The sequence below is a fragment of the Cyprinodon tularosa genome, unplaced genomic scaffold (assembly GCF_016077235.1).
Source record: "Cyprinodon tularosa strain WSP-4 unplaced genomic scaffold, ASM1607723v1 ctg46, whole genome shotgun sequence".
Classification (NCBI taxonomy): Eukaryota; Metazoa; Chordata; class Actinopteri; order Cyprinodontiformes; family Cyprinodontidae; genus Cyprinodon; species Cyprinodon tularosa.
In genome coordinates, this window is record NW_024039185.1 from 1,687,299 (window position 1) to 1,702,063 (window position 14,765).

Sequence of the window (14,765 nt, forward strand, 5' to 3'; positions counted from 1 at the left end):
TGATGGAAGTATAAAGGTTTATAAGACACTTTTAGCACAAACTGTTATTATTTTTGGAGATAGTGTTTTTTTTTAACACGACAAAAGGAGAAATTGATCTGGATAAAATGGAGAAACCAATAGAGTTATCTACTGCAGGTAAGACAAATGGCTTCAACTATCTTTACAGAAATTTTAAACTATACCTTTACTGTGCACATCTGCTGCCTTTCTTTATCTGGTGGCCCATTTAAACCCAAAGCAATCTCCTTAAGGAAATGGAAAAAACAGACGAGAGCAGCCATCATAAATGTCTTTGTTTCCTTATTGAATACAAAAACCAAATCTAATTATTTGAAATGACAACGTTATGCCTCAGGGTGAACAAGTGGTGGAGGCAGAGTTGGGAAGTTTTCCTTTGGATCTTAATACCGGTTCTGCTCCCGCTCTGCTAACTGTTAGCAAGAAGCCACAAGCATGCAAATATATATAAAAAAGCACAGAAAGATGAAACATGATCTTCTAATGTTATAATAAAATAAGAGCTAAAATGTTTCCAGCCTCATTCATGTTGACAACATACACCGTGGAGGAAAAAAAACATGGCTGTGATGTTTATCTACCTAATTTTTATTTTTCTTTACTGCATGAAAAGAAACTCTCGTTTCAGTCTCTTATTTTGGCGAATGGAGCCTGCCAGTCTTCAGACACATTAAGATGTTGAAAGAGTAAGAAAATAATGTTGGTCAACACCACCATCTGGAAGACGGCAACCAGCGGAAGACATTATTCATAAAACAAAACATCTCTGGAAATGTTGCATTGTTTTGAAATTCCAGCCATTTGTCCATGGTACTTCATCTTTTGTCCAAAAAACAAAGAAGTGACATGGAATGAATCAGGATCTTCGAGAGGGACTAGTGGCAAAGAGGCACAGCCTCAAGTAAAAATCTGACTGACATGCAAAAACAGGGTCTATTTTGCCTAGAATGTTCCAAATAGATGAACCGCAAATCAAGATAGGGTGGAGAATGCAATTGAAAAGTTAAACACATACTTATAGAATAAAAAGATCCAACATGAGCAGTTTATTCTTTGAGAACAGTCTTATGGCAGCAGCAGCAGCGGTGGTGTGACTGAGGTTTGCTGGGAAGAAATGTCCCTGGTTAGGGAGCCCTTGGTTCCTTGAGGGACAAACATTTCTTAAATGCAGTTTAACAATGTGAACAAAAAGAGTCAGAGCAAGTAGGCCCATTTTTTGTGCTGAGCATTTATAGAATGGTCCAATAAGGTGGCCAAGCTGTTGCTGAAATGTTTCAATCTCATAAAGTGACGATCACTGTGAAATAATGTTCTCAGAAAAGTAATAAGTGTGAGAACTCATGGTCAGTCTTGTACATAAAGTACTAAAGCGAAGAGGAAGAAGACAGTCACTTGTAGCGTTTTGAGGTCAGAGTTCAGAGGACTGGAAGTTTTTGACATTTGTAGATTTCTGCTTTTCTTAAGCGAATGGTGCCTGCTCTTGTCAAAGTTAAACCCTTATTATTGGTCCCTTTTTTAAGGCAAACCAATTGGACAAAAAGACAAGTGGCATTGCAGAGACAGTCCTTGGACAAAAAGGTAATATAATTATACAATGTACACAAAATATGGTCCTCAAAACAGGGAAGGTAAAAGCAGTTGTTTTTGTATGCACAGTATTCCCTTGATAGAGGAGGAGAACAGATTCAGGAAGATAGAAACAGTCATGAAGAGTTCATTAAGGTTTGTGTGGAAGAGAGGTAGGGATGGGCACTGCCTCTCAGTTACGCTTTGCTGCATTTTCCCTTCTTCTCTTTGCGCTGAAACTTTCTCAGACGTCTTGTCCAAACGTCCCTCCACTGAATCACCAGACTATTCTTATCAGCCACCAAGCCTACTCGTTCCGTCCCAGGACTGGAAACGCCTCCTCCTCCTGGGCCAACACCAGGACCCGGCACAGGGCCCGTCCCTCCCTCAGTGCCACCCATCACCAGGAATCTTTTGCTCATCTGAATCTTGGGACATTTGCAGGCCAGGTCTTTCATGTGTACCCACAGGATGTTGTCACCTCTCTTTAAGGGCTCGCCGCGGCTCTTGTACACAGACACCACACTGACTGAGAACTTGGCCCAGTCTCCAACCGTCTCCATGTCCAACACGTTCACTTGGACGGCTGAGAAAACAGTCACAGAAGATTCAATCAAATCATAAGTAGCACAACTGACATGTGAAGTTGCACCTCAAGTTTAAATACACTCATCATTGGCATAAATGCATATTTATTTGTGACTTTTATCTGTGCATTAGAAACATTACCTTTCCAGTATAGCATGATTATACACCTAACAACTGAAGATATTGTTTTATGAAATATTAAGTTTATTTTATGCTGTATATCCAAGACAAGTCACCAGTTCATCACAAGTCAACACAGAGAAACAAACCATTCACATATGCGTTCATACCTCAATTAAGAATACCCAATTAACCAAATTAATATATCTTTGTAGTGTAGGTAGAAGCCAGATTGCTTGAGGAGAACGCAAAGAACAGAAAAACCCCAGACTAGGCATTTTTCTGTTCCGCCCCGATCCCTATATAGGGTGCTATAGTGGTTTCGCCATTTTAGATGAGTGTCCGAATATCTAGTGGATTAAAACATGGTGGACTCCAAATTTCCCACAATGCATCTTGAAAAGTAGTGATCACCATGGCCACTAGACAAGCAGATATATCCCAGAATGTTTTGCGAGAGCTCTCCTTGCAACGATCATAGGATTTGTTGTGGCAGCTATAAAGAACAAATATGGCGCAGGCACCGTAGGGGGAGGCGGAGTTATATGACCAATGGGGAGCGAAAAGTAGTGATCATGTATCAAAACGGTCAGCTAACTGAGTTCACAAAAATGTCCACTGTATAGTCGCTGTTCTATTTAGTGATTGAGGGATTTAGGGGATAGGGTTAACGTTCAGACACAACCTTCTTTTTACAACTAGGCTACAAACTGCTAACAATTTTCCTTCATATTTGATGGTCAGTTTGGGAAGCAAAAGGATGCAATCAGGGTAAAAGAACATCAAAAATATATGGCAAGAATCAGCTGTAATGACTGACACTAACTGAATGTAATGAATAACGCCTACTGTACACATCTGGTTCAGGAGTCTAATAAATAAAACGAAAAGATAAAGAAATGGTTCATGCTTGAACCTTAGTATGATATAAAAATTGTGAGCTTTTCTCTACAAATTGCCTAGCAACATTAATCCATTATAGTTGGAAGTTATCATCCTTCTACTATATTGAAGAGGTAAAAACAAAAGTTAAACAATAATTATTGGCATATATAGCAATGGTTAGTTCATATAAACTTCTGAATGAAAACAAAAGAAGTGTGAAATTAACCTTACCATAGTCCTTTTTGCAATACTTCTTCATATTGATCTTAAGGTTGCCCTTCACTGGTTTACAGTAGGATTCACAATCTGCAAAAAAAAGGAAAAGAATTTACTTTTATGATGTCCTGCAACCCATGCATTCATGATACATTTAGCTCCAATACAAAGCTGAAATGACAGAATACTCTAAATGTGTTGTGATCTGTAAAACCACTTCTACCATAAGTAAACATCAACTTCTTTCTGTACATAGATGCAAAATAGTATCTGAATAGGAAATGGAAGAATTAACACTACATTGGTCTTTTTTAATAAGTGTGGAAATCTTGTCTTGAGAATGAACTTGAACTAATTAACATTATTTTGAAGGAAATCATGCCATAAATTGCTTTACATTTTGTTTTGTGTTTGAAAATAAAACTAAATTTAACATGTTTTCTGGTGTCTTGACGAAACCCTTTACATTTATCCAACCATGGTTGGGTAAATGTAAAGAGCTTAGCCTGCCAGAATACTACGGATAACTAAGACCACATACTGGGTGAATTACCTCCTTCTCCAGTTTTTGCATGACGAGAAGTTGAGGAATTCTGGTTATCACTGTGACAGGTGAAATAACTTTATTAATTTATTTTAAGTTGCCTCAACATGCATTGTATTCAACTGTAAAACATTTTGCGAAATATTCTGTTAATTTAAGGAAACTATCTAGTGCTTAAAATGTTAGATTATAAGGTTATTAAATAAAGTTTACTGTTAACGCTGATGATTGTGTACCCCATTTCCCTTTGGATGAACAAATTTGCTGATGAGTTCATTCAAACATAGAACCCTTCAAAGGCTCCAGAGCACATGCATGTAATTATCTCCCAAGGTTTGTTCTCCTGAAATATTTATTTTGTCCTCTTAACAATATAAGCTCAGATTCTCTGTTTGATTTTAACAGACATTTTCTATCAACACATGAGAAGAAGAGGAAATGCCAGAAACAAAGATGATTGAAGAAAAAAAACACAAAAAGAGATCAATGTGATCATGTTGCAAAAATAAACACTATAAATTCAAGGCTTGGTCCAGTGTAAATCACAAGTAGTCTATGAGTGACAAAATAGTGAGAGATGTAGCTGATTTAAATTGTTTATAAAGCTTTATATAAGATGCCAGCGGATTAAGTAAACAGCAGAAACTGGGTTTTACTTCTTTCAACTGTAAATCCATCTAAATAAGCCAAAGTTAAGGGATAATTACAAATATTGCACACAAACAACAGACGTTTTCTTTTTCTACTAAACTTTAGTTAGTAAGATGTTTAAAAAGTTTAAAATTTGTACTTATTATGTTTCATGAGTAACGCATCTATTTCCCTAAGGTCTTAACATGCCCCTTTTGAAGCCACTCCTTCAAATCTTTCCATTCAAGGGACGCTTATATGTTTTCATATTCTTCAATCAACAAATGATTGTTGGGAATTAAGTTCTTTTTGCCATGAAAGAGAGCTGAGTGGTAAGAAAAGTAAAAAAAAACAAAAAAGGATCTAAGGCATAGATGTGCATCTTTTTGCTAAAAAATATGGAAAAAATAGTCTCCAAAGCAACCATTAAAGACAATTTCTAAGTTTGTCTGCATGCTAAGACCCATTTCTGCATGAGCTCTTCAAATTACCAGGAAGTCATTATTTAAATCAGCAAAATTAATAAAATGGGTAATTTTTAACACCTGATTTGATGTAAAACTAAACTCTTTTTTACCAAAGTGAATATGACAGGAAAGCTACAGTATCTGCTGCAGGTAAAATACTGACTTTTGATCTGTCCCTTTGAACGTATCCGTGGCAACTTGTGTTGTTTTTGCCCAGGAAGACTTCAACATTTGGTAGAGCTTGAGACTGTACTGACTAACCCAGCACTTCACCACCGAGCTACTGCTAATTCACGCCATTTTTTTGAACATGTCATTTAGCAAACTAAGGGAAAATATTAGAAACAAAATATTGCAAAAAAATAAAAAATAAAAAACAACCAAAACATAAATTATATTTTTAGGACTCAGAAATAAAGGTTTGTTTTAGTGTGGTTACATGTAAGGAAGTTGGTCTTCCTATTTTTTGGAGGAAATGACTAAGTGGGAGGAAGGCACAGAGGACCAAAGAGCTCATAAAATAGGCAAGCAGCTTATTTATACATCATAATACTGGGAAATTTTATTAACCAAAGAAAGAAAAGGAGGAATGAGTAGACTACAGTGTAATGGAAGTTACACAAATCATGTTAAATACAGTACCATATTCTTTAGATTAAGATGAGATCAAGGCTTCAAAACTCAAATTGGTGTCATCTGTATAAAGCAAGTGTTTAATGGACAAGGATTAATTGTAAACAATGTAAGGATGCATGTGGATACATTATATCAGGCATACCTAAAGTCGGTCCCCGATGGCCACTGTCCTGGAGGTTTTAGAGGTTTCCAGTTGCAGCACAGCTGATTTTCACTGATAGCTTATAAACAGGCTTTTGCTGAACAGCAATCATCAGAATTAGCAGGGAAACCTTAAAAACCTGCAGGACAGCGGCCCTCGAGGACCAACTTGGTGCATGCCTGCATTATATAATGGGTATTTTTCAGTTATAATACTGGTCTCCAAACAGTGTTTTCCCATGACGAGTAGTTTAAGCTGGCTCTTCACCTGGAAAAGCTCATGGTGAATCGCCCAGTGACCCAGAAGGCCACCCGAACTGGCAACATCCACAATTGGCTCCAGAGATCCCCCCCTTTCACTGTGCCATGACAAGGACAAATTGCGTCCACCGCCCCCTTACACAAAAAGATTTCAAGGAGCTTTAGGTTCCTGATGGTCAAACTTCTTGAAGTTTAGAGCAAGAAAGATGCAAGAGTTTTCTATTTTGTTTGGTAGAAGCTGAGATGAATTCACAATCAGTGACTTGTGTTCTTAGACCCCTTTAACATTTTCCCAAGAACTAAATAGGATAGAGCTGCTCCTTTTTTCACAAAGTATAAATATAATATAGGGTTTATACTAGCAACCATGTAAAGCTATTAAAATGAGTGCATCAGTGAGGAAAATAAAAGCAGTGTATATTATTTCCTCATAAGCTAAAAAACCATGACAAAGGGCATTGTCCAATAATTTTAAGGATTGCAAGTATTTTCAGCTGTAAAGGAACTACTTTACAGCTGACAATGTATGCGCACTGTGTACCACTGCTGATCTGCTCAAAAATAAAGATGGATAAAAATTTGACTTCAAGGAGTTATATAAAAAAACTTTGGAGCAAAGAGAAAAAAGGAAATAGCACATATTTTTAAAATTGGAAGTCTGCGCGGCTTTTCATGTAAACAAATAGAGGGAAGATGATAAGGCAGAAATATTTTAGGCCTTGTAGATCAAAAAGCTGGTTATAATTAGCTAAATTAAAATGCCCTTTAATTCTACACTAAAATACTAACACAAAAGTGGGAGGAGATAAATAGTAAGGAGAAATAAGACTAAAACTAATCCCTGGGGATCATCACTGAAAACTATGGAAGAATGTGGTTAGGAATATTCTGAGTGGCAATAATGATGTATTTATTTATGTATTTTATTTTTTTTTTACAGTGTCCTGTCTGGGAATGTGGCAATAAGAATAATTGTCTTGATGCTTAAAAGAGCCCAACAGATTTTACTTTCACAAGTGTAGCAGTATGGCAATTGCCATATTGCTCCACTTGTTTCATGCATATAAATTGCTTTATTATAATTATGCAGGGAGTTTTACAGTTTATATGGATACTGCAATGTAAATAGAACAGAAAAACAGAAGAAGAAAAGGGAAAAAAGAAAAAAAAGAGAAAAGATGAAAGAAAGAAGAGATAGAAAGGAGATAATGACAAATATTTATAATGGTGTATTTAAAATTATAGTGGAGGCTGCCCTTTTTCCGCGTGGATCAACGAAATAAGTGGTTCTCCTAATTGCCAATCATTCTGGTGATCTGTTTCTGAGCATGCGCACTTTCAGGCGTATATGTCTGCTGAGCTACATTTTCAGAAAGTCATTAAAGCTCACCTTTCTCACCGCTGTTCTTTAAAAAATGGCAGAGGGTCATAAGAGAAAAAGTGTCTACGAAGTGTATCAGAAGAAAAGAAAGGTTTAAGAAGAGAGAAACAAGACCAGAGTGTTTTTTGAGAGATTCTTTTATGTGATAACGTGCACTGAAAGCACAGGTCTGGCTACCCACTGATTACTCGGTTGTGAGGTTTCTACTTGACACGTAAAGTTTGGCATGCTATTTGGAGAAATGCATTTCACATCACTGCTAGTAAAACAAAGAGAAATGGGATTGTGCATGCTCTCGCATGTTTAATAGGCGTTTCCTCTCGGGAGCAGGGACAGGGTTGTGCATGTGCATTTTTTTTTTTAAGTGGAGAGGGCAGGTCTTTTCAAAATTCCTTCCGTATACCTTTAAGAGGTATGAATGAATCCAGTTATCTGAAGAGCCAGTCGTACCAACGCATTTTTATATTTCTTCAGAAATTGGAACAAGTTTATATATACTAAGTTTATAGCCTAGAATATTCTGCCATCAGTAGATCATATTAAATGGGACACTGACTACATGGATACATGCATCTAAAGGAGCAAAGATGAAAGATGGATTTGTATTTTACCATTAATAATTATATTATTTTATTGCTAGGTAACAGATGAAGGTTTTCCATCATCTAACCTCGCCACAAACTGTAGGAATGGGGAAATCAATAACTATTTAATGTTCTCTTTAATGCGATATTTTTTCCCTGTATTTTATGCTTTTATGAGTTATATAAAAATCTGTCCACTGTTTGCATTTCCAAGGTTAACCTTTAACTTAAGCCAAGGTATCTAATCATTAAAAATATACTTAACTCTCAAAGTGTTGCTTTTGAAAGTTAAGAACACACAAATCAAAAGTTGAACCCAACTTAAAAAGTAAAACCTGACAGTTTGGGATTTAAAGATTTGTACGATGTTGTTGAAACAACTGTTAAACAATAGCTGGTGCTTTTAAAATGCTTTGGTGTCAAATAGAGTTGACAAAGTGGGGGGCAGAATCTACAGCTTTGAGTGATGATATATGCTTTAATTCACCTAATGAATCAACATTTCCAAATTGCAACCACCATTTAAAGCAAACAGCTGCTGCATGAAAAATAAGAACAGGGTAATTGACCAAAGCCTAAGTTGGAGAGTTGAAAGGAGTGACTGAACATATTTCCCCAATTTCATTTGCCAACTCTTTTTTCCCACCTCGGAATTCTAACTTCCATCATATTTTGCTGCGATACTGTAACTAATCACCTCTGCAGCCAATCCACTGGCTACGGAGCAAGGCTCCGCTAACTTAACTGTGCCAAGGAGACAGAGTTTTAAGACAATGGAAAAATCCTGCCTTCCCCAATGCTCTCGTTCTGCACTCATAACTTCAAACATTCAGACCCACCCTGCATTAATATTTATTCCACACCTTACAATTCCTGTCTAGAAATGTTGAGAAATATGTTTCGGTTACTCTCGTAAAGCGGCAGTTCTTATGAGTGAGGTGCAGAGAGGCTACACTAACCTGCTGGCTCCTCCGTGCTGCTCACCGCAGCTGTGGGGTTGACCACAGGGATTTCTGAAACACATACAAGTAATGCAAATTAAGTTCACTGGTTAAATGGAAACCCATAGCTTTCAAAGAAGCGTAAAAGGATCGGGTTTTGAACCTAAGTAAGCATTTATAGCTGCAGAAACAAAATACATAAGGTTATTAGAGGAGATGTATATAAACACAAAAAGCAAATCAAGAGGTTCAGTAGAAGAAGATGACAATAATTAGAGACACTGGGGTTGGATTCTGCCAAATGCAAGTCAGCTTTGTAAATGAAAACACATGTTTCTTTCCTGAATTGAGTCTGACAGACGGACAGGGATACTTTTTGGTGGGAAGATGTAGAGCTAAGCCTGGCACAGACTAATAGGGTGGGGTTCAAACTATAAATGACAAAAAACATGAACGACTGGTTCCGATTTTATGAGTTAAATCAAATTGACTGTAATTTGACTCCAAGTAGCAATCCAGTGAAGCAGAGAAAATGCATTAAAAAACACTTATTGAAGGGAGAGGAAGATTCTTTGTGGCTCACTGAAAAAAAAAAGAAACAGAAAGTTATGCCAGATTAGTCTCATGCCCCCCAGCAGATGCTGGGTTAACACTCCTGTGTAATATCCACGCCAGCACGTGGAGACAGATGGACAGATGGCAAGGGGTGCAATTTTGCTTGGATCGTCTTGAGGCAGATGCAGCCCCCTCGCTTGATGTGCCCGCTGGCTGCACATTTAAAGTGGCTCGAGGAATTCCTCATGGACCTCTGCTCTAATTGTATGCAACTTTCCAATACAAATGCTAATGCTAACAACGGGTCATCCGCTTTTACCGTAAAAGAGAATTACCGGAACGCTGGCTTTGCATCCACCCAGAGGATCTGCTTTTGATTAAATTTGGATGTTGAGGGTTTTCAGCCGAGCGAGTGGGAGTGTGTTGGAGGTGGGGATGGGGCGAGTCTTGGAAAGCTGATTTGAGGCAAACGCAGCAGTTGTCTCAAGACGATTATGGACACCCTGCCAAACAAAACAAACAAGGGCGCATGGAGGCTTTGTGTCGGCAGGCGCAGCTGCTAGAAGCCACTCCGAGTCCCTGAGCCCTCGTGGCCTCATCTTGTGAAAATGGACAGATGATGAAAGGATCATTTGGATATGGGCTGCTGCCATCATACTAATTGGCTGCTTAATGGGCTTGTCTTCTGTCGTGGAGAACAGACGCCTCAGGAGGTTAAAATTAGTACCAAGAGGCCAGTAAAAAATATTAATCGCAGGATTTTTTACAGATAATGAACATGAAACTTTGTGATAATTGTTCATATTTGGTATGTAGACGTCACAAAATGCAGTGAATTGTATCGGGATTTTTTACAATAGACAAACTAATGGCATTAAAACATTTTGTAAATAAAAATCAGGAAAAATGTTTGAAAATCTGGACTTTTCTCTGATACCACCAATTTAATAACTATGTTGCCAACTTAATAACCATATTAGTAAAGAGAATCAACCTGGGTGTCATGCAACTCCCTGTGATTTATTGATGCAAAATGGAAGATGATGTTGGCAGCATTCTCCTTCATAGGATCAGGAGAGCTGTGAAGATGAAAGCACCTAAAACCAGGACATGTTCCAACCGTACAAGGCCGCAGAAGACCGGAGAACAGGGCGGAGGTTTATTGTGGAGGACAATCCTACATATTCTGACAGAGTTACAGTGGAATGTCTTAGATTAAAGCGAATCCATGTGTTAGAATGGCCTAGTCTGGGACCAAATCTAATTGAGAATCTGTAGCAAGACCTAAAACTAATGCTCAGAGAGGCTCTCCATTTAATTTGAGCTTTAACTTTTCTGACAAGAAAAATTAGGCAAAAACTTCTAGCCTTTGATTGTGCAAAGCTGGTTGAAACAAACTTCAAGCAGCTTTACCAATGCTCCTTAGCCAGGGGGACTTAATATAAATGCAAATTGCACCTCACAGCAAAGTGCAATTCTGATTGGTGTTTATGTCGATATGGTTTAATTGGTAATTTTCTTTTGTGAAACTTCAGTACAATTCATATCATCAAATCATTTTCCTTGCAGTTCATTACTGTGGACTACTTTCTTTTGGTTATTAACTTAAAATTACAATGCAAAACAAAATGGTTGCAAAAAAAAAACAATTCAAGGGTAATACGCATCACTGCATGGCACTTTCTATGCAGTAGAACCTTAAAAGAAATTTATAAATGCAATTTTCTTCCTCTTACAAGACACTTTGGTGTCACCCAGACCCATGTGTAGTCGGTCATCCATGTCCACAGTTGTCTTTTCCTTCATAACCAACTGCCATCTGCTCCAAAGCTGCATGTGAGAGTACCGACATGGCACCATGTGTCACTGTAGAGCAGCACTAGCTGTGGTGCTGGGAGGCATGGCAGGATTTGACTCTAGTCTGTGAGAGTGCAATGTGGCACTCAGTGTGGAGGTGAGTTACCCTCACTTACAAATGCCTGCTTGTGCCAGGCCACTGGTAGAATTTATAATCCACATGGACACACACACACGTTTGTCACAGGAAATTAAACACCAGATCAACAGCACATAGAGTATATACAAGAGTGGAATAACAGTGACAGCCTGTATGGATCTGAATACTAGCTTTCCAGTGACTCATTGGAAATCAAGCACACTTCTCTTTATTTCTTAATATATTTCAAACAAACTATATTAAGTGAAAACTACTTCGGTCATCTCTGAAAAAACAATTTCCTCACAGTGGTTTTAGTCAATATCTACCAGGTTTAAGAAGAGTCCCTGGAAATCTGATTAGATTACTAATTCGTGAAGAATGCATGTTTGAGCTTAGCATCTGTTTTTACCAGTATTGGTGTGTTGTAGGGTGCATCGATTACTTACTGATACAGGGGGCCACTGGTGAACGGCTCTGCTGGTAGCCTTTGGCGCAGCGGTTGCAGGTGATGCCAGTGACGCCGTCCTTGCAAGGACACTGGCCGGTGGTTTGATTGCATGTCTTTCCCGCGGCGCCCACAGGGTGGCAGTCACAAGCTGAGGGGAAAGGTGTTGAAAACAGGTGTAAAGGAGGAGGGAGAGTGTTAATATAAGAAATACAGAGAACAAAAGCTAAACACACCATTTGGTTAGACTAAAAATGTGGGTTTAAACTGCTCACATTGGAGTAATTCAATGTTTTCGAACATACAGAACAAAAGGCAGGAAGGTTTTAATGTATTTATAAATTATTAATTTTTATTTTGTTTCAGTCTAGATAACTTTTGCTTTTCGGTTGCTTAAAATTCTGGAAGACTTTGGATATTTTTTGTGTGTTGACAGTGACGATGAAAGGGGAGCGCGAGTGATTTGTTCAATAGATTAGTGATGGGAAACCCAAACACGATGATGCACCCTCATCTCTCCTTTCTGCTTTTTTTTTCTTCTTCCAAACAGTGTCTGGTGAGAAGTGCTGCGTTATTTCATCACTTCCCAAAAGCTCGGTCAATGCATGGCAAATGCCAGAAGCAACAACCACTGCTCCACTCACCTCGCTTTGGCAGGACTTCTCATAGTTTTGCCGGTTCTGGGTGATTCATTTAAGCTACTTTATCCAAATGGAAACTTTTTGGCACCAACAAGTTGTTAGATACATGATCCAGGGTGTGGGTCAGAAGCACTTTGACAGATATTTACAAGAAAGCAGAGAGGATGACAGGAAGAGGGAAAGAGCCACTCATCAGAACGAGAAAAGGAGAGGATGTGAGAGAAACATGAGAAACATTTCGCCTTAGAATCGTCAAAACACAGACTCTCATGTGCTCAGCCGAATAAACAAAAAATGAATCCAACTATATTCTTGTGCCTAATGCCATCAAATAGAGTGCAATTTCTTCAAAAATTAAAGTCTAAAAGGTGCATTGCATTTATGCTCAGCTTTCTAGAATAAATACTTTGTAGAACAACCTTTTGTTGTCATTACAGCTGTCAATTAATTAGTCTCAACCAGCTTTTAATATCCAGAGATTAAAAGTGCTGCTGAAAAGAGCTTATCTCCATCAAATTGGATAGATAGTTTAAATTTTCAAAACTTATCACAGATTCCTGACTAGCTTCATGTATAGACTTTCACTGCTTCATTCTTACATATGAGTAAGGACTTAATTTGTGACTATCGTTTCAGATTTCTTTTGTTGGAGAAACAATGAGCTACTTGTTTCATTCCATCACATCAAATTCAAATAGCATACATTTCATTTCATGGTTGAATTATCGAAAACTATGTTTAAGAACTAAAAATGCTAAAGCATTAAATCAGGTCTTTTTTTTGTTGCTGTGACTTTTTATTTTTTTTACATTGTCCATTCTAATATATTTATTAAACACAGTCTGAACTGTCCTTCCTCTTATTTTCAGGGACTTTTTTGTTCATGCAATTATTAATAAAAAAAATGCATGACTGTCTACAATTTCATTTTTGGGGGGGAAATCCCTGTAATCAAACAGTGACTGATACGGCTTAGTAGAGAAAGGCATCTACTGACACGCCAAAGCTACTTCTCACCACCTAACAAAACTGTGACTGTATTTGTGTGCCTCTTATTTCTTTGTAAGCCCCTACAACAATAGCAGAGGACTATACCATCTGTTGACGGGGCCAGTGGGGGGTTTTGATGGTTGACTTTCACTCAGGGGTGATTGTGTACATCTGGAAACGGTACAAAAAGATTAACTGCAGCCCAGATCTTCAGAAACACTTGTGCCTTTTCCTTGCAGGCTAATCAGGCCACAGGTGTGAAAGTGATTGTGTTCAATTTAAAGCTATAAATCCATAACCTCAGAATGTATTCAAGCCCTCCCTCAGAAAAATGCAGGCTGTTCCACAAAATATAACCTTTGACAACTTGTTACTTGTGAGGTGAGCAACAACACATGAAGGATCTTGACCCTGGTCTGTTGTAACCACACATGTGCCCTCATCCATCAGTAAGATTTGAACCTGTTGCCAGTGATTATTGTAACCACTAAACCCAAAAAAACAGCTGGAAATGTATGGCATTCCTAAAATGTATGTCTTTAGAGCTAAAAACCAGTATTAACAAGCAGTGAATATTAAAACTGATGATGCAGCTAAATATTTCAAGAAGTAACGTAGGATGTCTAATCAAAAACATCAAACTCCTTGGACACCGTGTTTACTCTGTGTATGAAAATATGTGTCCAGAACCCATAAGGTATAAACGCAGGTTATTTGATCTGTAAGATATTCCCCTGCTGTTGATCTCTCATGCCGGCTGAGACACGCAGCAAAGCACTGACAGCCCATTGTTTTCACACCGATCCCCTAACAGCACAGGGGTATCAACCAGGTCAGCATAAACAAGATGTGAGTTATGTTAGGCATACTCACCCTGCTTCTAAATAGGCGCTGGTGGTAAAACTTCTTAGTTTACTGTCAATGTCTACATTATTATGTAAACTGTGACCAGTGCCAGATACCCTTGGAGTTCGGGGGGACAGAATCTGGATGGGGGTTGGGATGGTTGCTGGTGTCACTCTCCAGATCCAGCTTCCCTCCTCTCTGGACTTTAATGTGCATGGCCTAGAGCCAGTTAAGGAGCTTTAAAAACAACCTCAGATGTTGATGACTTTTCAAGCCTGTGTAAATACAGATGTGACAGGAGGCGCTGCCTAAGAAGGGCAGGTCCTATAAGTGGCCTTTCTGCAGTTTAGCAGATTGCTGTTGGTTCA

At 38.3% G+C, this 14,765-nt stretch overlaps 1 protein-coding gene across 1 annotated transcript in view; it reads right to left on the bottom strand.

Annotated features, from left to right (window-relative positions):
- Positions 1–285: 285 nt before the first annotated feature.
- Positions 286–14,765, bottom strand: part of ntn2 (netrin 2) — a 66,002-nt gene continuing 51,522 nt past the window's right edge. Inside the window, exons 4-7 of the mRNA XM_038301047.1 lie at positions 11,922–12,071; positions 9,000–9,053; positions 3,412–3,486; positions 286–2,173 (exon numbers count right to left, since the gene is read on the bottom strand). Of these exons, the coding sequence (XP_038156975.1) occupies positions 1,785–2,173; positions 3,412–3,486; positions 9,000–9,053; positions 11,922–12,071 (668 nt within the window). The 3' untranslated portion in view covers positions 286–1,784. The remainder of the gene's footprint in view (positions 2,174–3,411; positions 3,487–8,999; positions 9,054–11,921; positions 12,072–14,765) is intronic.